The sequence below is a fragment of the Tachyglossus aculeatus genome, chromosome 1 (assembly GCF_015852505.1).
Source record: "Tachyglossus aculeatus isolate mTacAcu1 chromosome 1, mTacAcu1.pri, whole genome shotgun sequence".
Lineage (NCBI taxonomy): Eukaryota > Metazoa > Chordata > Mammalia > Monotremata > Tachyglossidae > Tachyglossus > Tachyglossus aculeatus.
This window is the reverse complement of record NC_052066.1, coordinates 91,319,575-91,341,987: the sequence shown is the minus strand read 5'-3', so window position 1 is coordinate 91,341,987 and position 22,413 is coordinate 91,319,575. Positions and strand designations below refer to the sequence as shown.

The window sequence follows — 22,413 nt, the reverse complement described above, 5'->3', positions numbered from 1 at the left end:
GTTATGAGCTTGTGAGACAGGAAGGATGGTGGTCCTGTCTACAGTGATGGAAAAGCCAGGGAAAGGCCAGGGTTTGGGTGGAAAGATATAAAGTTCTGTTTTCCAGAGAGAGGAAAGATGGGCAAGCGATGTTTGTGTTTCATCAGCTTCCTTTCAGGTCAAGCTGCTGTTCAGGTACTGTCAGGTGCTCCACCAGTTGTCTGCTGTGTGAACTTGGACAAGTCACTTAACTCCTGTGCCTCAGTTGCCGTCCCCTCACTCACCCCCGGGATATATTGGGGGAGGAGGGTTTGGTGTTCGTGTTCTCCGCAGGGGAGAAGCTCAGTGCCCTTCTTCCTACCCTCTCGGGGCAAGGAGCAGAGGAATAAAAAACAGTTGGGAACAGGGAGATATAGATAGGACTTCGGACTGTAAGGTCCTTCCGGGCAGGAAGCTTGTATTATCTTTCCCTTTCAGGAGCTCATACGGTGCTTTAAACAAAATGGGAACCAAAAATACCATGATGACAATTGGTGGGGGTGATCTGAGAAGCAGCGTGGCTCAGTGGAAAGAGCACGGGCTTTGGAGTCAGAGGTCATGGGTACATACCCTGGCTCCGCCAAATGTCAGCTGTGTGACTTTGGGCAAGTCACTTAACTTCTCTGTGCCTCAGTTACCTCATCTGTAAAATGGGGAGTAAGACTGTGAGCCCCCCGTGGGACAACCTGATCACCTTGTAACCTCCCCAATCAATCAATCAATCAATCAATCAATTGTATTTATTGAGTGCTTACTGTGTGCAGAGCACTGTACTAAGCGCTTGGGAAGTACAAGTTGGCAACATATAGAGACAGTCCCTACCCAACAGTGGGCTCACAGTCTAAAAGGGGGAGACAGAGAACAAAACGAAACATACTAACAAAATAAAATAAATAGAATAGATATGTACAAGTAAAATAAATAAATAAATAGAGTAATAAATATGTACAAACATATATACATATATACAGGTGCTGTGGGGAAGGGAAGGAGGTAAGATGGGGGGGATGGAGAGGGGGACGAGGGGGAAAGGAAGGAAGGGGCTCAGTCTGGGAAGGCCTCCTGGAGGAGGTGAGCTCTCAGTAGGGCCTTGGAGGGAGGAAGAGAGCTAGCTTGGTGGATGGGCAGAGGGAGGGCATTCCAGGCCCGGGGGATGACGTGGGCTGGGGGTCGATGGCGGGACAGGCGAGAACGAGCGCTTAGAACAGTGCTTTGCACATAGTAAGCGCTTAATAAATGCCATTATTATTATTATTATTATTATTATTATTATTATCTGAGGATTGTGGAGAGTTGTGGGGACGTGAGGGGGAAGCCAGGGATGGATTGGGGTGATGGTGGGAGGGAGGACTGTAGAAATTGTAGGATCATTCAGGGCTCCTCATTGTATTTGGACTTCGAAGATCAGTGCCTACCCTGGGGCCTACCAGCCTGAAAAGTACCAGGTGGGCTGAATGAGACGTGGGGAGGGGAGGACTATGAAGGTTTTCAGCTGCCGGGGAAAACAGTGTTTAGCAGCAATGACGTACCTCTTTTTTTTGTTTAATGAGCCAGAGTTTCTAGCCCATAGTCCAAGGGTCACAGGTCATTTTCGAAATCTCCCTTTTGGCTTCCAGGAATGAACGTGCCCGCTGGATAACTGCCCTGGGGCAGAGCAGTGACAGACAGGACACAGACCGAACAAGTGAGTACAAGAACTTTCCAGGACCGCTGAAACATCGCTTCGTTAACGGCTTGTGCGATTTCCCCGGCAAAGACGCTTCATTTTAAAATGCGTGATCTTTTATCCTTAACTCATTTTCATTACCTTGGTCCTGGTGCATGCCCCATTTTCTCAATACCCAAACTCTTCATTCATTCAGTATCCTTCAAGTTCATTTCTTCCACCCATTAGACAAACATTAGCTCCCCACTAGATTATAAACTCCTTGCAGGCAGAGATAATGCCTACTTTCTCTGTTGAATGTGACTCTCCCAAGTGCTTAGTACAATGCTCTGCACACAGAAAACCCTCAGTAAAAACCATGGTTTATCATAAGATCCTTGAGGCCAGGGTTTTCGTTTGCTTACTCTGTCATATTGGACTCTCCCAAGCGCTTAGTACAGTGCTCTGCACACAGTAAGCCCTCAGTAAATACCATTGATTGGTCATAAGCTCCCTGAGGCCACAGTTTTTGCCTACTCTGTCATATTGGACTCTCTCAAGCGCTTAGTACTGTGCTCTGCACACAGTAAGCCCTCAATAAATACCATTGATCGGTCGTAAGCTCCCTGAGGCCATGGTTTTTGTTTACCCTGCTGTATTGGACTCTCCCAAGCGCTTAGTACTGTGTGCTGAGCACAGTAAGTATCATAAAGTACAATAAATGCCATTGATTGATTAAAAATGGAAACTGTGGCGGTGAATTGGATTCTTCAGGATTGCATGGCTACAGTGCTGTGGCTGGATGCCTCTCTAATTCACTGACTGTGAGCCTGTACGTCTCCCAAGAATCCCGAATGGGTAGCAGAGTTTTTAGGACATGCCCTTGTTCCTATGGAACACTAGCAGGGAACTGAGTATCCTGGATCTGCGATATAGTTTGGGAAATTCATAATATTGTGTTATCTGCTAAGGGCTTGCTCTGTGCCAAATCGTGTACTAAGTGATGGAGTAGATACGTGATGTCAATCACAGTCCGACCTTGTGTAACTTCATTTTGTAACATGAGCATCCTTTTGAAGGGAAGGGTCTGAATGGATCCACAACTCAGATTGGAGACGAAATCCTCGTATTTAGGAAGCCTCCTCAGTGAGCTTCTGATGTAGTTTCATCTGTTTCCAGAAGTGGGTTTAAAAAGCATTTTCTAAGACTTTTTAGAAGTCCAGTCTGAGTTTCGTATCTCTCAATCAATCAATCAATTGTATTTATTGAGTGCTTACTGGGTGCAGAGCACTGTACTAAGCGCTTGGGAAGTACAAGTTGGCAACATATGGAGACGGTCCCTACCCAGCAGTGGGCTCACAGTCTAGAAGGGGTTGTGGTTCATTGTGGTTTTGCTACTCACAAACAGGTTTGCTGCACTTGGGGAAAACTGGCTCCTTGCCCAGCATTTTTCACTGTAGAGTTAATAACTCCCGTGTTAAGAAATACCACAAAGACAAGCCATCCATTGTTCTATGTAGATATCCTTGGTCTGCAAGAACTTCACCTCTGAGTTCACGTGTGACCGTAGAAGCCAACGCAAGACCCACAGCCGCAGCACCCAAGAAGGCTGTCCATCCCTTGGGTTGTTGTGCTTAATGTTGGCAGCACCTGGGCTCTTTTCTCTTTTACCTCCCCGTCTTTCGTTCCCTACAGAGCTTTGGCTGGGAAAGAGCCAATCCTCCGGTGATTTCACTAGCCTAGCTGCTGTGTCATCGACTTAGTGTTGCAAAGTCTCGGGAGAGGTGCAAAAAATGGCTAGGGGGTCAACGTCTGTCCTCCACAATTGACTGCCGGTTTTCAGCCGGGGTGCAGCGGAGTCTGTGGCTTTGTTTTGCCGTATCCTTAGAACGCTTCCTCTGCCCTCCTTGCCTTTAATTTCCCCGTTTCAGCTCCCCGTACGGCAGTTGTTTTATCCTGTTGTTACATTCTCTTCATGTGTCACACCCAGCCTAGCTTCACCATTGTTAGAAACACTTCCAAATGATGATGTTCTACATTCCCTTTGCTCATGGATCTGTGTGATATCCACCCAACCCTTAGCCTCACAGCACTTATGTGTGTATCCTTTTAGCCTGTCACTTCCCCTCCCTGTAATGTATTTTAATGCCTATCTCCCCTCTAGACTGTAAGCTCCTTGAGGACAGGGATTGTATCTACCAATTCTATTGTTGCACTCCCCCAAGTGCTTAAAGGTACAGGGCTCTGCACACAGTAAGTGCTCAACCTATACCACGTATTAGTCAAACCGTTTTCATTATGACAAATTTTCAAGTTGACAAATGCTCTCCTGAGGATCTCCCGAGTCTTGTTCACAGAGTTTGCTGTATGTAGACATATATGTATATGTATATGTAGAGAAGCAGCGTGGCTCAGTAGAAAGAGCACGGGCTTTGGAGTCAGAGGTCATGGGTTCGAATCCCGGCTCTGCCACATGTCTGCTGTGTGACCTTGGGCAAGTCACTTAACTTCTCTGAGCCTCAGTGTCCTCATCTGTAAAATGGGGATTAAGACTGTGAGCCCCACGTGGGACAACCTGATCACTTTGTATCCCCCCAAGTGCTTAGAACAGTGCTTCGCACATAGTAAGCGCTTAACAAATGCCAACATTATTATTATTATTATTAGACATATATACATATATGTATATGTAACTGCCAAAGATGTGAGAATGACAGTGTTGATCTTCTAAAACTATAAATAACTCTTCCGATACGTAGGCCCTGAAATCCGCCAAAGATGTGAGGGTGACAGTGTTGATTTCCTAAAAATATAAATAACTCTTCCGTCCTCTGCTGCTCCTTGAAGTGGTGTGTTCCTTTTCCTCCTCAGCGTTGACTCAGGTGGAAATCATCAGAACATACACTGCCAAACAGCCAGACGAGCTGTCTCTCCAGATGGCTGACGTGGTACTCGTTTATCAGCGAGTAAGCGACGGTGAGTGAGCGTTCTCGGTAGCGGCCCAGGTCCCCAGCCGGCCAGGCAGTACAAGGAGGAGGAGGAGGAGGTCTCCTGCTCGCTGCTCTCATAATATGGGCCTCGCAAATCGCAGCTTGGAGCTCAAAACCGGTCTGCTCATGGTCATGATTGGCCCTGCTGATTGTGTTGCCAATTTGTACTTCCCAAGCGCTTAGTACAGTGCTCTGCACATAGTAAGCGCTCAATAAATACGATTGATGATGATGCTGATTGCTAAGTAATTGCTTTTGGAGTGTGTCCAGCCGAGGGTGGGTAGATTGTTTCGGGTAGAAACTCGATGTCCGGCTGGTGGACGCGTTTTTGAACCCAGAGGCTGTCTGTGTTCCTCATATGGGCTGCCCGTCTCAGTCAGTAGATGTATTAACAGTCAGTAGATTTATTAAGTGTCAACTGTGTGGAGAACACTGTACTAAGTACTTGGGAAAGTACACTACAACATAGTTGGTAGGCGCCGTCCCTGCCAACCAGGAGCTGACGGTTTAGGACCTGTGCCCTGCAAAGATTAGGGCAGAGCTGATTCATTCAGTCGTATTTATTGAGCGCTTACTGTGTGCAGAGCACTGTACTAAGCGCTTGGGAAGTACAAGTCGGCAACATGTAGAGATGGTCCCTTGATTGTGTCGTGGGTAGAGCACAGGCTTGGGAGTACCTGTATATATGTATATATGTTTGTACATATTTGTTACTCTATTTATTTATTTATTTATTTTACTTGTACATATCTATTCTATTTATTTTATTTTGTTAGTATGTTTGGTTTTGTTCTCTGTCTCCCCCTTTTAGACTGTGAGCCCACTGTTGGGTAGGGACTGTCTCTATATGTTGCCAACTTGTACTTCCCAAGCGCTTAGTACAGTGCTCTGCACACAGTAAGCGCTCAATAAATACGATTGATGATGATGATGATGAGTCAGAAGGGCATGGATTCTAATCCCGGCTCTGCCACTTGTCTGCTGTGTGACCTTTGGCAAGTCACTTCACTCCTCTCTGTGCCTCAGTTTCCTCATCTGTAAAATGAGGATTGAGACTGTGAGCCCCATGTGGGGCAGGGACTGCGTCCAACCCCGTTTGCTCGTAACCACCCCAGTGCTTAGTACAGTGCCGGGCACATAGGAAGTGTTTAACAAATACCATAATTATTATTATTACCTGCTCCTTACCCTTGGCCCAGAGGGAGCTTGGGAATAGTCGAGTCTCGGGGTGGGGGGCTGGGGGTGGGCCAACGGGCATGTCTCCTTCCCCGCACACTGCGCTGGAACTCACGGAGGGCACGTGGGCGGGCATGACGTTGCTCTGCTTCCTTTCCCTCCCAGGCTGGTATGAAGGGGAGCGGCTGCGAGATGGAGAGCGGGGCTGGTTTCCCACAGAATGCGCCAAGGAGATCACCTGCCGCGCCACCATAGACAAGAACATGGAGCGGATGGGACGGTTGCTCGGACTCGAAACCAACGTGTAGCCCCCTCGGGCTCTCCCCTCTTAACGCCCCAACCTCGCCAGTGACATCTACACCGCAGCCCAGTGTCGGGCTGGGTTGGGCTGTGGCCGGGACTGATTCTTGGCTTCTTAAAATTCGGCCTATTTTATTGACCGACAATAAAACAGAAGTCCGTTTTCTGTAAAAAGCTGCTGTGTTCTCTCAGGAGACTAGCGGGGTGTGTGTAGCCCAGGGTAAGGCAGTGCACGCGATGTCCCCTGTGCACACATGGTGTACACTGGGGGAACGCGTGCTGTCCTTGGGCAGCACGTTATGCCTACAAACGACAGCAAACGCCTGGCTACTCTCTTTCCTTCTCTCCTCTTCAGCCTCTCTCCTGCCTGAGCCATGTCCTACCAGGGAGCGTCAGCCAACCTTCCCGCTTCTGTTGTGCCCTCCCTGCCCTCTGATCCGGCCTCTGCATCAGGGAGGCCGCAGGTGGACATTTTAACTTTGATTAAAACATGATTTTAATCCTGCCGAATCTCAAGGTAAAGCAGAGGCGGTCCAGGGGACGGCCAGATGGGAGAAGGGATGAAGTGTCGGGGATTTGCCCAAGAGGAAAAGTGCAGAAGGAGTTTCTAGGATGTTGGGTTCCTGGCATCCTTCTGAGCAGGGCTGGATTTATCTCTGAATAAGACTCAGCGCTGTGCATTGAGCACAATTGATGGTAATAATAATAATAATAATGATGGCATTTATTAAGTGCTTACTATGTGCAAAGCACTGGTCTAAGAGCTGGGGAGGTTACAAGGTGATCAGGTTGCCCCACGGGGGGGCTCACAGTCTTACTCCTCATTTTACAGATGAGGTAACTGAGGCACAGAGAAGTTAAGTGACTTGCCCAAAGTCACACAGCTAATTGGCAGAGCTGGGATTTGAACCCATGACCTCTGACTCCAAAGCCCGGGCTCTTTCCCACTGAGCCACGTTGCTTCTCTAGTGAGTAGCCAGTTAGATGGGGTTCTGCATCCCAGTCTGTGTCTCCTTGCTCCGCAGAAATTGGCTCCACATCCACCCCCCGCCCCCGCAAAGAGGGTATCGAGGGGACAAGTTTGAGCCTCCCAATTAAAGGGTTTGCTCATTTTGTCAACATCCCCTCATGATGAAAATCCTCCCCCTGCAGGAACCAGGGAAGGGCAATCATCATCAATCGTATTTATTGAGCACTTACTATGTGCAGAGCACTGTACTAAATGCTTGGGAAGTACAAATTGGCAACATATAGAGACAGTCCCTACCCAACAGTGGGCTCACAGTCTAAAAGCAATCGGGACCCAAAGGATCCTGTTGGAGATGTGGAATGCCCAAGCCTTACATTGACGTATTAACGTATAAATAATTGTGTATTTGTTAAGCACTTACTATGGGCCAGCCAGGAACTGCTCTCGGCGGTGGGGTGAACACAAGGAAATCAGGTTGAACACAGTCCTTGTCCCAAACAGGGCTCAGTTCCACGGGCACAAAGAGCTCGGCTGGTTGAATTTGGAAGTCAGAAGCGTTCCTGCCCAAGAACTACCCCTGCCTAATGGAAGTTTCAGAGGGAAACGGGAAGTCAGTTAAAAACACTTTGGGGTTTATTTTTCCTGGAACCTCATGATGCCAGGGATGGAAGCTGTTTAGGGGACAGGGAGGAATTTTATTTTTCTTCTCCCATGCTACTCTGGAGGGGGGTGACCAGTCTTCTGGCTAAGCTCCCATTCATTCAGTCAGTCTTATGATACCAGGGATGGAAGCTGTTTAGGGGACAGGGAGGAATTTTATTTTTCTTCTCCCATGCTACTCAGGAGGGGGGTGGCCAGTCTTCTGGCTAAGCTCCCATTCATTCATTGTCTTATTGAGTGCTTAATGTGTGCAGAGCACTGGTACTAAGCGCCTGGGAGAGTATAATACAACAATAAATAGACACATTCCCTGCTCACAACCAACCCAGCCACACTTGTGCCTTGCCTCTCTCGGTGGTTCAGCGCTGCTGATCAGTGACCAGAGGCCGTACTGGCCAGAAGCGGCGGGAGGCTCAGCAGGAGGGCCTCCAGGCCCCGTTCCTGCCTCATTAGCCAAACTGAAATTTCTCAGCAAATGAGGTTGAGTCAGAAAATTCTGGGAGCGCTATAAATCACCGCGCACCAGATCGGCCCAGCGGTCAGCGGAGTGGGAGAAGGCCTCTGGCTGAAAATGAGGTCGCCGTATTTGTGGAGGAGAGGTTGCCGACTAATATATTTCAGCCGCACTGTTGATAAACGGGATTGAAGTTCTCAGCTTCATAACGAGATTAGGACAAGCCAGCCAAACGACGGAAGCTAGAAAGCGGTAATGTGAATCCTGTGAATTAATTTATATGTAGACTTGTGGTAATGAAAATTCATAGATGGTGAAAAACAGTCCTTTTTAACAGTCTGAAGTACTGCTAATTCTAACAAAGGTGCATTGTTGTACTGGCAGGTGCGTAATACCATAACTTAATGTATATACATCAAGCTACGAATGCTGTATAGTTTTAAAGTGCTACTGTGTATCTTTTTATACCTAGCTAGCAATGAGATGGACTCTGTGTATTTCAAACATGTTTTCTGAACTCCCCACCCAGTTGTACAGAAGCAAAACAAAATCCACTGTCACGTGCAAGGCCGCCAGACCCGATCCGTGCTTCCTCCAGGCAGAAGCTGCAGTCTCCCAGGCCAGGTCAGTTTCCCAAAGGGGCAGACAGATTTTTCTTTCTAATTTTTTTCTTTCTTTCTAGGCTTTTCTTTCTAAATCCACCTGCAGGCAGAGGACTCTTTCCATAACACGACTGTCCATTTTTGCTAACAAGTTGATTTTTTGTGTTTTTTTTTTTTTTTTTTTTAGCTAAGCCCACTTCTACTGAAGAGGGCAAACTTGCCAGTGACATTGACGTACAGCCTAGCATGGGTGGTGTGCTGTGAGCCAGATGGTTTATTAGAAGACTAACTGGGGTGGAAGGGAGCTCCCATCCGTTCACATTTGAGGTCGCTTATGGTCTCTCGGTGTCTCTTAAGACCACCGCCCCACATAGGCTGCGGGGAGTTCGCTCGGTGTGACCCCCTTCTCGGTCTCCTGGGGAACTGCCAACCCATCATCATCATCATCAATCATAACCCAGACCCAAACATGCAGGCAGCCTCTGATCTGCTTGACTTACAGGAGTTCGGGCTATCATCCAAATTGGCTGAGCTTGGATCAGGTACCAGGTAGCACCGGGCTCTGTCTGCTCCACCTCAGGCTTGAACCACTCTGACTTTATCACCCAATGTGGTAGCGATGACCTGCTGAAACAAAGATGAAGCCCCCAAATCTGTGCATTCATATTGGGTCTAAATTTGCCCCAGAAAGGAGTCACGGCTATATTCCCCCCGTTCCGGGGAGCAAGGAAAAACTGCCCCTGAGAGGAGGTAAGTTGTGACTCATTCAGTTACGCTTTGATGCCCTCCCTTTGAAAGTGGGTAGACAAGTTTCATCAAAGATGCGCTAAAGCACTCTATGACGCCTTTATGGATCAATAGACGGAACTGTAAAATCCTCTTCATAGAACATGAGCCGGACTTTTGTTGTGTTCATTTCTCACCTGCTGTACAAGATCCCTATGCGTTTTTGGTGTTTGTCAATAAACAAATCCAGTGGGGAACAATGAAATGAAAAGAGCAATATTAAACATTTGCTTTCACGTCCTGAATATACAAAGCTCTCCTTTTAGCATGATTTTCTTTGCAAGAGGCCTTGTTGGGATAGAATTGGCTTTGTGGGTTTTGTGATGTTGCGGTCATTATCTAAGGGGCCTGGAATGCAGATGTGATAATTCTGTCTGCTGAGCACCTGTTCTGAACCAAGCCGTTTTAGGGCTGGGGCTTGCTATGGGAGTGTAGCCTAGTGGAAAGAGGACCGGCCTAGGAATCAGAGGATCCGGGTTCTAATTCCAGCACTATCACTTGCCTGCTATGACTGTGGCCAAGTCACTTAACTTCTCTGGACCTCAGCTTCCTCATCTGTGTTACGGGATTCAATTCCTGTTATTTCCTTAGGATGATGACTGCAGGGATATTGAATCAGACTTTTGGGAAGGTAAGTCAGTGCTGCTCCTTCCTCCATTCACGCTAACACAGAAGGGCTTTTCAATCAATCAACTGATCACCTGTATATATGTATATATGTTTGTACATATTTATTACTCTATTTTACTTGTACATATCTATTCTATTTATTTTATTTTGTTAGTAGGTTTGGTTTTGTTCTCCGTCTCCCCCTTTTAGACTGTGAGCCCACTGTTGGGTAGGGACTGTCTCTATATGTTGCCAATTTGTACTTCCCAAGCGCTTAGTACAGTGCTCTGCACACAGTAAGCGCTCAATAAATACGATTGATGATGATGATGATGATGATCATACTTATTGAGCAATTACTGTGTGCAGAACGCTGTACTAAGTGCTTGGAACTTTTAGACTGTGAGCCCACTGTTGGGTAGGGACTGTCTCTATATGTTGCCAACTTGTACTTCCCAAGCGCTTAGTACAGTGCTCTGCACACAGTAAGCGCTCAATAAATACAATTGATTGATTGGAAAAGTACAGTATAACACTATAACGGAGTTGATAGACACGTTTGCTGGGAGATGTTCCCTGGCAGCAGAAGCCTAAGGACTATGTGGATTAAAGCCTGTCTCCCCCTCTAGACTGTAAACTCGTTATGGGGAGGGGACACGCCTGCTAATTCAGTTATTGTACCCTCCCAAGTGCTTAGTACAGTGCTTAATACATTTGATTGACTGGTGCTTACTATTAAAGCCACAATTGGCCTTCCTCAAAGACTGCACTCAGTCCAATTGCAAAGGTAATGCTTCGGGAAGAATGCGCTTTTTTCATTCATTCAATCGTATTTATTGAGTGCTTACTGTGTGCAGAGCAATCAATCAATCAATGAATCATATTTATTGAGCGCTTACTGTGTGCAGAGCACTGTACTAAGCGCTTGGGAAGTCCAAGTTGGCAACACCTAGAGACGGTCCCTACCCAACAGGGGGCTCACAGTCTAGAAGGGGGAGACAGAGAACAAAACATATTAACAAAATAAAATAAGTAGAATAAATACGTACAAGTAAAATAAATCAATAAATAGAGTAATAAATCCTTACAAACATATATACAGGTGCTGTGGGGAAGGGAAGGAGGTAAGGCGGGGGGGATGGAGAGGCGGAGGAGGGGGAGAAGAAGGAGGGGGCTCAGTCTGGGAAGGCCTCCTAACGTGTCGAACACTGTTCTAAGTGCTGGGGTAATAATAATAATGATAATAATGATAATGATAATAATAAATAATAATAATAATAATAATGGCATTTTTAAGCACTCACCATGTGCAAAGCACTGTTCTGGGTAGACACAGGTCGATTAGGCGCTGACACAGTCCCTGTCCTCCATGGACAGGCTAAGTGGGAGGGAGACGGCACAAAGAAGCAGCTTTTCACAAAGAACGGGCACCTCAGGACGGAAACCTCCTCGGGCTGTCCGGCCTGTCCCGCCATCGCCAACGTTGGAGGCAGGACACGCGGCCGGGAGGAACCTCGGTCGGACTCAGGGAGGTGCTCACTGCTGGTGGACTTCGGGCGAGCTGATGGGTTTTTCATCGCGCACTTAGACTGGTCTGGGGCCCACCGTTGGGTAGGGACCGTCTCTATATGTTGCCAATTTGTACTTCCCAAGCGCTTAGTACAGTGCTCTGCACAGAGTAAGCGCTCAATAAATACGATTGATGATGGGGGTAACTAGCCATAGGCCCCGGGGTGGAGGGAAAGCGGAGGGGATGCTGGACGGCCTCCTTGGTGTCTGAAGAACAGGAGCGAGAGCTGGGACCTCGGTGGGGCCACTGCTTGGTCCTAGTAATAATAACAATGCAGCGTGGCTCCGTGGAAAGAGCGTGGGCTCTGGAGTCAGTGGTCATGGGTTCAAATCTCAGTTCTGCCACTTAGCTGCGTGACTTTGGGCTAGTCACTTACCTTCTCTGTGCCTCAGTTACCTCATCTGTAAAACGGGGAGTGACTGGGAGCCCCCCGTGGGACCACGTAATCCCCTTGTAACCTCCCCAGTTTGGAGTCAGTGGTCATGGGTTCAAATCTCAGCTCTGCCACTTAGCTGCGTGACTTTGGGCTAGTCACTTAACTTCTCTGTGCCTCAGTTACCTCATCTGTAAAACGGGGAGTGACTGAGAGCCCCCCATGGGACAACCTAATCCCCTTGTAACCTCCCCAGTTTGGAGTCAGTGGTCATGGGTTCAAATCTCAGCTCTGCCACTTAGCTGCGTGACTTTGGGCTAGTCACTTAACTTCTCTGTGCCTCAGTTACCTCATCTGTAAAACGGGGAGTGACTGGGAGCCCCCCATGGGACAACCTAATCCCCTTGTAACCTCCCCAGTTTGGAGTCAGTGGTCATGGGTTCAAATCTCAGCTCTGCCAATTAGCTGCGTCACTTTGGGCTAGTCACTTAACTTCTCTGTGCCTCAGTTACCTCATCTGTAAAACGGGGAGTGACTGGGAGCCCCCCGTGGGACAACCTAATCCCCTTGTAACCTCCCCAGCGCTTAAAACAGTGCTTTGCACATAGTAAGCGCTTAATAAATGCCATTATTATTATGGTATTCGTTAAGCGCTTACTGTGTGCCAGGCACTGTAGTAGGGGCTGAGGTGGATATGAGGCCCAGGTGGGAAATGAGGCATTGGCCACCACACCTGCGCACAGCAGTGTGGAGCAAGGCCTCGGGGGCATTTGTATTTATTGAGCACTTACTGTGTGCAGAGCACTGTACTAAGCGCTTGGGAGCGCTTAGTACAATACAACAGACACATTCCCTTCCCACAAAAAGCTTGGTTGAGGGTAGAGCCTGAGGGATGGACCTGGGCTCTAATCCCGCTCCTCCACTTGTCCGCTGTGTAACCTTGGGCAATTCATTCATTCAATCGTATTTATTGAGTACTTACTGTGTGCAGAGCACTGTACTAAGCGCTTGGAAAGTACAATTCAGCAACAGAGACAGTCCCTGCCCACAATGGGCTCACAGTCTGTAAGTTCACTTGTCTTGTGCCTCAGTTACCTCATCTATAAAATGGGAATTAAGACTGTGAGCCCCATGTTGGCCATGGACTGTGTCCGTCCAACCTGGTTACTTCGCATCTACCTCTGTGCTAAGAACAGTGTTTGGCACGCAGTACGTGGAAGCAGCATGGCTTAGTGGAAAGAGCATGGGCTTGGGAGGCGAAGGTCATGGGTTCTAATCCTGCCTCTGCCACATGACTGCTGTGTGACTGTGGGCAAGTCACTTAACTTATCTGTGCCTCAGTTAATCTGTAAAATGGGGCCATGTGGGACAACCTGATTACCTTGTATCTATCCCAGTGCTTAGAAGAGTGCTTGGCACATAGTAAGCGCTTAACAAATACCAACATTATTATTATTATAAGGTAATAACATATATCAACATTATTATTATTATAAGGTAATCAGGTTGTTCCTCGTGGGGTTCACAGTCTTATTCCCCATTTTACAGATGAAGTAATTGAGGCATAGAGAAGTTAAGGGACTTGCCCAAAGCCACACAGCTGACAAGTGGCAGAGCCAGGATTAGAACCCATGGCCTCCGACTCCCAAGCCCGGGCTCTTTCCACTTCACTTCTCTGGGCCTCAGTTTCCACATCTGTAAAATGGGAATTTGAGACTATGAGCAGAATGTGGGGGCAGGGACTGTGGCCAACCCACTATGCTTATATCCGTTGCCACACAGTAAGCACTTAACAAATATCATCATCAGTGCCTGGCACACGGTAAGTGCTTAACGACTACCAGAATTATTAAATACCATAAAAAACAAACCAAAAAAAAAAATGAGAAGGTGCTGAGGAACAAGAAACTGCTGGTCTAAAGATTATCTGTCTGCTCCGAGTTAGGCTCCTCTCTTTCCTAACAATAAATGGTATGTTTAAGTGTTAACTGGCTGCAGAATACTGAAGATAAGCACTTGGGAAAATACATAGAGTCGGCAGACATGATGGCTGCCCACAATGATGATGATGGCATTTATTAAGCGCTTACTATGTGCCAAGCACTGTTCTAAGCGCTGAGGAGGTTCCAAGGTGATCAGGTTGTCCCACGGGGGGCTCACAGTCTTAATCCCCCTTTTACAGATGAGGTGAGGCACAGAGAAGTTAAGTGACTCGCCCAAGGTCACACAGCAGACATGGGGCGGGGCAGGGATTCGAACCGATGACCTCTGACTCCAAAGCCCGGGCTCTTTCCACTGAGCCACGCTGCTTCACAAGGAATTTACAGTCTCCAGGGAGGTGCTGACCTGGCAAAGGAATTCCCTTTTGGGTGACCAGAGGAGCTGGGAAAGGTCCTGCACCGGGTGAGAGGAAGTGGTTCCCTGACACCCCGAAGGAGATGGGGGTAGGCGGGCATATTGATTTCATGCCAGAAGAACACAACGAAGAGGAGGAATCGAGTGAAATGGATGCAGTTGATGCTCATCAACCCTCATCTTGAAGAGGAAAACTTCCACTTTCAAGCGGACGACGGAGCAGGCGCATCAGGCAAACGTGAGTTCCCCTTTCCAATCAATCAATCAATCAATCGTATTTATTGAGCGCTTACTTTGTGCAGAGCACTGTACTAAGCGCTTGGGAAGTACAAGTCGGCAACCTATAGAGACAGTCCCTACCCAACAGCGGGCTCACAGTCTAAAAGGGGGAGACAGAGAACAAAACCAAACATACTGACAAAATAAATAGAATAGAAATGGACAAGCAAAATAAATATATAGAGTAATAAATGTCTCATCCCATTTCGATTCGAGAGAAAAGACCTAGATAAGGTAAGTGCTTTGTGCAGCCTCTGTTACCGCACTCGTGCTAAATCAACAAGCTCCTACTTGGAGAAACAGCTCCCGGCTTATGTATCCCGTCAAGTGGGTTCGAGGGGACTTTAGGACATGTTTCTCACCAATTTGGAGGTGGGGAGGAGCCCCTTCAGCTGTTGATATAACTAAGATTATCATTATTATTTTACGTTAAGCACTTACTATGTTCTAAGCACTGGGGTGGATATAAATTTATTAGGTTGGACAGTGTCCCTGTCCCACAGGGGGTTCACAATCTAGGAGGGAAGGGGAACAGCCCTAGCCTACAATTGAGGAGACTGAGGCACAGAGAAGTTATGTGACTTGCTCACCAAAGTTACCCAAGAAAGCAATTGGCAGAGCTGGGATTATTGATATTAGTAATTGTAAAAATTATGGTACTTATTAAAGTCTAGGTGCCAAGCGCTGTTCTAAACACTGGGATAAATACAAGTTAGTCAGGTAGGACACAGTCCCTGGTGCACATGGGCCTCACACTCTTATCCCCATTTTACAGATAATAGGCCCAGAGAAGTTGGCATTTGTAAGCGCTTACTATGTGCGAAGCACTGTTCTAAGCACTGGGGGGGGGGCTACAAAGTGATCAGGTTGTCCCCCCGTAGGGCTCACAGTCTTCATCCCCATTTTACAGATGAGGGAACTGAGGCTCAGGGAAGTTAAGTGACTTGCCCAAGGTCACACAGCAGACATGTGGCGGAGCCAGGATTCGAACCTATGACCTCTGACTCCAAAGCCCGGGCTCTTTCCACTGAGCCACCTAAGCCCTTACTATACTAGAAGTGACTTGCTCAAGGTCACACAGCAGACGTGTGGTGGAGTGAGGATTAGAACCCAGGACCTTTTGATTCCTACGCCCATGTGCTATTTACTAAGCCATTCTGCTACTGCTTAGAACCCAGGTCATCTGATGCTTAAGGCAGCACTCCTCCCACTAGGCTGCACTGCCTCTTTGGGCTCATACTACTGCTGTTCGGGAATGTCAAGCCTCAGCATCATCATCAATCGTATTGAGCACTTACTATGTGCAGAGCACTGTACTAAGCGCTTGGGAAGTACAGATTGGCAACATATAGAGACAGTCCCTACCCAACAGTGGGCTCACAGTCTAAAAAGCCTCAACATCATCATCAATCGTATTTACTGAGCGCTTACTATGTGCAGAGCACTGTACTAAGCGCTTGGGAAGTACAAATGGGCAATATATAGAGACAACAGAACAGAAATGGTCTCAACAGAAACCATTACACTAAGGGAAGGCACTACGTTATTACCAGAACATCGATGATGTTTTCTATTATTCTTAACTTCAGATTGTCTCTCCATTACTGTAAAGTTTTACTTTATTCTCAGTGGTGGGCAGTCATTCCTGTGGTCCCCATTACTGCAGTCCGGCCAGTACAACGTTAACTGCTGGCTGTTCGGCTCTGATCTAGCAATTCCGACTTTCATAGTGCGGAAGGTGCTAACTGCTGTGACCTCTCCCCCTTTTAGACTGTGAGCCCGCTGTTGGGTAGGGACTGTCTCTACATGTTGCCAATTTGTATTTCCCAAGCGCTTAGTACAGTGCTCGGCACACAGTAAGCGCTCAATAAATACGATTGATTGATGATGATGATGATCTCACTGCCGACCGACGTCCTGGTGTACCAGGAATAGACGGAAGGAAAAACTGTAGTCATCCAGCCCTGGGGTCCAGGGCTCTTCCTCCTGGCAATTTTAGCGATTTTATAGACTCCTAATCTAGAAAAGCCACGTGGCTTAGCGGACAGAGCCACAGGTGTGGAAGTCTAGGTTCTAATCCTAGCTGTGTGACCTCGGGCAGGCCGCTTGACTTCTTAGTACCTCAGTTTTCCCATCTGCAAAATGGGGATTCAACACATAGTTTACCTCCTATGAAGAGCGTGAACCCCATGTGGGACAGGGACAATGCCCAATCTAACTCTTGCATCTACCCCCAGGGCTTAGTACAGTGCTTTGCCCACAGTAAGTGCCTAACAAATACCAAAATTATTACTCTGTATGTTGCCAACTTGTACTTCCCAAGCGCTTAGTACAGTGCTCTGCACACAGTAAGCACTCAATAAATACGATTGATTGATTGATCAACCCAGTGACAGGTAGGAAAAAGCTTCCCACATGCCATGTCTCAAGAAGCAGTTTGGTATGGTGGAGATGGCACGGTTCTGGGAGTCAGATGGTCATGGAATCTAATTCTGCCACTTGTCTGCTGTATGACCTTAATAATAATAATAATAATGGCATTTGTTAAGCGCTTACTATGTGCAAAGCACTGTTCTAAGCACTGGGGGGATACAAGGTGATCAGGTTGTCCCACTGGGGGCTCACAGTCTTCATCCCCATTTTACAGATGAGGTAACTGAGGCCCAGAGAAGTGAAGTGACTTGCCCAAGGTCACACAGCTGACAATTGGCAGAGCCGGGATTTGAACCCATGACCTCTGACTCCAAAGCCCGTGCTCTTTCCATTGAGCCACGCTCTCTGCCTCAGTTACCTCATGTGGAAAATGGGGATGAAGACCATGAGCCCTGTGCACGACGGACTGTGTCCAACTCGATTTGCTTGCACCTCTTAGTTCAGTGCCAGGCACATAGGAAGCATTTAACAAACACCATAATTAATAATGATGGCATTTGTTAAGCACGTACTATGTGCTAAGCGCTGGGAGGGATACAAGGTGATCAGGTTGTCCCAGGTGGGGCTCAGTCTTAGTAGTATTGGTATTAGTAGTAGTAGTAGTATTGTTGCTTGTTGATGATGATGATGGCATTTATTAAGCGCTTCCTATGTGCAAAGCACTGTTCTAAGCGCTGGGGAGGTTACAAGGTAATCAGATTGTCCCGCGGGGGGCTCACAGTCTTCATCCCCATTTGACAGATGAGGTAACTGAGGCCCAGAGAAGTGACTTGCCCAAAGTCACACAGCTGACAATCGGCAGAGCTGGGATTTGATGATGATGATGATGATGATGGCATTTATTAAGCGCTTCCTATGTGCAAAGCACTGTTCTAAGCGCTGGGGAGGTTACAAGGTAATCAGATTGTCCCGCGGGGGGCTCACAGTCTTCATCCCCATTTGACAGATGAGGTAACTGAGGCCCAGAGAAGTGACTTGCCCAAAGTCACACAGCTGACAATCGGCGGAGCTGGGATTTGAACCCATGACCTTTGACTCCAAAGCCCGGGCTCTTTTCCACTGAGCCACACTGCTTGTTCGTTCACCTTTGCAGCAATCCTAACAACTGACAATAAGATCCTTTCCATGTGTGGATTTTAGTGTTTGGCTGAAAGGCCCTCGAGGGATTAATTTCAGGATAGATCCTTGCTGGGCTAATTACACTGACCCCCTCCTACAGTCCGCTTTTGAGCCTGCCTTTTGGGATCTCGAGCATCACACAGCCATCGCTCTCGAGGAGAGTGAAACCCATTTCCCAAATGCAGTCCAGCGGGCTGGTCTCCCTGCTTCAGGGTCTATCTCCCATTGGGAAGGCTGAACTCTGTCTTTATGTCGTTTCTTCTGCCCTCCCAGCTTGCATACACCCCCTTCCAGCTTACCGCAGAGCAGATGCCTGGCTATCCTGCTGTTGTCCATCCTTTTCACACAGCAGAGCTGTGCTGCTGTGGGTACCGCTTCGGTGCTGGTGAGCTGACTGCATTGTACAGCCTCACTGTTGGTCATCTTGCCCTGTCGTTTAATGCCGCGCGTGAGTTCGCAAGTGAAGCTGGTGTGACTGCTGGATGTATTTTCTGGAGTAGGTCCAGCTCTTCTAGCCACACAGAAAGTAGGGCAGTCCAACAGCCTAACTGATCTTCAACTTTGTGTGAAGTGTCATTTAAAGTTAAATATTTTCTTCCCTTCTCTTAAAACGTAGTTTGTATCTGCTTGCCTCCCTCTGTACACTGCAACTTCTCTAAAGCAGGAACATGTCCTCGGGTGCTCTGTAAACACTGACGATATAGTATGGCTGCTCTCAGCCGAAGAACTGGAGGGTCCTAGCAGTGAGTGATGGTTTACGTACAGCACCGGGCATAAAGTTATAATAATAATAATGGCATTTGTTAAGCGCTTACTATGTGCAAATCACTCTTCTAAGTGCTGAGGGGGGGAATACAGGGTGATCAGGTTGTCCCAGATGGGGCTCACAATCTTAATCCCCATCTTACAGGTGAGGTAACTGAGGCTCAGAGAAGTGAAGTGACTTGCCCAAGATCACACGGCAGACATGTGGCAGAGCCGGGATACGAACCCATGACCTCTGACTCCCAAGCCCGGACTCTTTCCACTGAGCCACACTGCTTCTCTGTTTCTCTTTATAAGGGAAATAAGGACCAGGTGAGATGCCTCTCAGAGGAAGTGGATTTTCAGAAGGATTCGAAGATGAAGGGGGCCAGGCAGCTGCACACTCCTGTGATCTTCCCAAGGAAATGGCACCCACCTCTTCTTGTTCAGAAGTGAGGAAAAGGTTATTTCAAAGAACCCATGAACTGAGAACTATCTGCACATAGTCTACATTAAAAAAAAAAACCCAGACGAATCTTACCCCAATGCCTAGACCCATACCATATCCCAGAGAGGGAGATGGAGCTGAATTTCATCATTTGATTATAAGCCCTGGACACCTACGTGTAGTGGCAGCACACTACCTTATTTGTCTTTGCTTCTTACGTGAGACGACAACTAATCGGAGGGCAGAAGGAAAAGGGAATTTTATCCTGCTCTGACCTTAGCTCCAGCCCGCTTGGTGCATGGATCCTCTCCAAGAGGGAAGAAATACGGGGAGCTCCTCAGCTTCTCCCCACACTCCCCTTTCTTCTAGGTGGTCTCCAGTGGGGCACTGACTTTTACCTTTAGTTCAAGGACATAAAAGACGGGTGAAAGGCCAGCTGTCGGCTTCTTACCCAAGAACAGTTTGGTGGAAAGAACATGAAACAAGTTAGCTACAAGTGAGGGCTAAGTACTCCACTGTACACTTTATTTCATTATGTGCTCTCACACATTCAATTAAATTACCATCTCTCTGGCAAGGCTGTAAAAAATAAGACAGTGCAGGGTCAACGTCTTAGGACAAGGCTAATTCCTAACTGTGAAAGCACAATTTTAGCAATACATATTAAATCTAACCTGCTTCATCGGCAACCCAAAAGTTTAGACAACAGCAAAATACAGAAAGCACTGTCTCAAATGCGACTGCAGTTCATGGAACATTGAAGCGCTACAACTAACACTAGACATCATGCACATCGTCACTTCTATCTACTGAACGTTTCTCCACTCCGCACGGTATTTAGTCCATTCTCAACCCCAAAACAGAGGTCGGAGCAGAAGATTGTTACCACGCTCTCTTGTTGTACAACCGCAGGGAGTCGTCAACTGTAATAGTCATCCTGGAAGCGGGGGGCAAAGTTCCTGGCCGTTTCGTTCTCCTGGGTTTTGATCAAGTCGAGAATTGCTGTCAGCACAGCACAGTCTCTGGACTGAGTGTCTTTCCAGTCCACTGGGTGTGGATTTTCGATCTTTTCCTGGAGAAGGACATCTAGTTCTTTCCTTAATTCCTAAGATTGGAAAAATGTGAAAACTTAGGAAAGGTGCATCTAAAACCATTCGTGTCACAAAGGAGGCAAGCACCTGGAGCTACTGCTGTGCCAAAGGCACCATCTTTTAGACTGTGAGCCCACTGTTGGGTAGGGACTGTCTCTATATGTTGCCAACTTGTACTTCCCAAGCGCTTTGTACAGTGCTCTGCACACAGTAAGCGCTCAATAAATACGATTGATGATGATGATGATGATACTTGTAATGAATTCTGTCAACTATCTTTGCCTCTCAAGGACCACATTACCATGCTCTGGTGTGTTAGCTTGGGAATGCATCATATCCCTAAGCACACGGGCTTCCACTCCACTGAGCAAAACTATTCTGGCCAGAGCAACTGAGTAATCGCTTGCCTGGGTGCCGTTTTCCCCAGGCTGCTGGAGATACTGACATTGATGGGTACCGTCTTGCCAGTCTACACCAGCGGCTGGCTGGTAGCCCCTGGGCGGGTACAACTGGGAGTGCCAGCCTGTATCAGCCCCTCACAAACAAAGCCCAAACACCAAAACACAAAAAGCATTCAAGCGGATGGTCACCTTAACGAGATGGGCGATTCTTGCCGGAGACTGAAAGACAATCCATTCGTCAACAGCAATGGTGTCCTGATCTTTGTCTTTCTGGATGGAAATATCGCCACCGAAGAACAAGAGGCAATACGGAGAGACCTCTGTGCAGTCATACAGGTAGATCTGCAAAAGTCAATTTGTTGCTGCGGACTGCGGCAGGAAGCTATTTTTGATCCAAAAATCCCAACATGTTGGCCTTAACAATGCAATTACTGGCATCCCCAAAGCAGAGTGGCTCACCGAGATGAGCCCGTTCCCCCGCCGCCAACCCAAAAGCCCCGGAAGACACACAGACCCTGTTCCAAATAAGCTACACCGAATCTGTGACTCAGAGAGGTCACTCGGATTTCAAAGGCTTCGGTTCCTGTTAACAAACAATGCAGTAGGGAGCGAAGACAGCGGGCCAACTGCTTATTAATGATGTGAAAATGGGCAGCAAAAGCTGGTCAAAACAGCCTTGGGGAGTACTCAGTTAAATGGGAGACTACATGGAAGAGATTGTTGAAAAGGTTAGGGGAATAATTCAACTCTGTGCTGCATCAGGTTTTGAACACCAGGCATGGGCCTGGTCCCAGTCCCACTCATGGACAACAAGGACCCAGTGGCTCCCCAGCCCAAAACTAGTAAAGGGCATTAGGAGAGGAGTTCCCCCACCAAGTTATTCCCCTACACGCTGGGGGAACACGTGTTGTGATTCGGAGCTTTACTCAGCAAGCAGACGTAAGCTTCAAGAAGAAGTACTGAGTGGAAAAAATATCTTAAATTTAAATCCATTTCATTTTTGAGCCTGACTCATAAAAAAAAAAAAAAAAGATGAGGATGCAACCAATTTTCAAGAGATCTTTCCTATTAGCACACAGGTTTGGGAATCACTGCAAGTTTTCACTTACGCTACTGGTTCTCATCTTGAGGTGATAAATAAGCCAGTTATAATGGAACTGGAATTCTTCCACATTAACGGATTTCGGATGAATGTTGACTGTTCCGTCTGTTTTGGTGCAGACTTTCACCCTAAGAAAAACAAGTAATAAATGAAACCCTTAACTTGGTCTTAATTGCAAATCCTTTGGACATTTGCCACAGATTACCCAAACTACTTCTTAAACTTTAGAAAACTGGTAAAGGCCCTCTATGTGGCATCTATTAAACTACTTCTGCTTAATAGCACTCT

The 22,413-nt window shown here is 47.3% G+C and overlaps 2 protein-coding genes across 2 annotated transcripts in view; one reads left to right on the top strand and one right to left on the bottom strand.

Annotated features, from left to right (window-relative positions):
* Positions 1–6,892, top strand: part of ARHGEF26 (Rho guanine nucleotide exchange factor 26) — a 195,230-nt gene extending 188,338 nt beyond the window's left edge. Inside the window, exons 12-14 of the mRNA XM_038749398.1 lie at positions 1,635–1,702; positions 4,535–4,639; positions 5,995–6,892. Of these exons, the coding sequence (XP_038605326.1) occupies positions 1,635–1,702; positions 4,535–4,639; positions 5,995–6,137 (316 nt within the window). The 3' untranslated portion in view covers positions 6,138–6,892. The remainder of the gene's footprint in view (positions 1–1,634; positions 1,703–4,534; positions 4,640–5,994) is intronic.
* Positions 6,893–20,028: 13,136 nt separating this feature from the next.
* Positions 20,029–22,413, bottom strand: part of DHX36 (DEAH-box helicase 36) — a 44,313-nt gene continuing 41,928 nt past the window's right edge. Inside the window, exons 23-25 of the mRNA XM_038768616.1 lie at positions 22,133–22,253; positions 21,213–21,365; positions 20,029–20,636 (exon numbers count right to left, since the gene is read on the bottom strand). Of these exons, the coding sequence (XP_038624544.1) occupies positions 20,451–20,636; positions 21,213–21,365; positions 22,133–22,253 (460 nt within the window). The 3' untranslated portion in view covers positions 20,029–20,450. The remainder of the gene's footprint in view (positions 20,637–21,212; positions 21,366–22,132; positions 22,254–22,413) is intronic.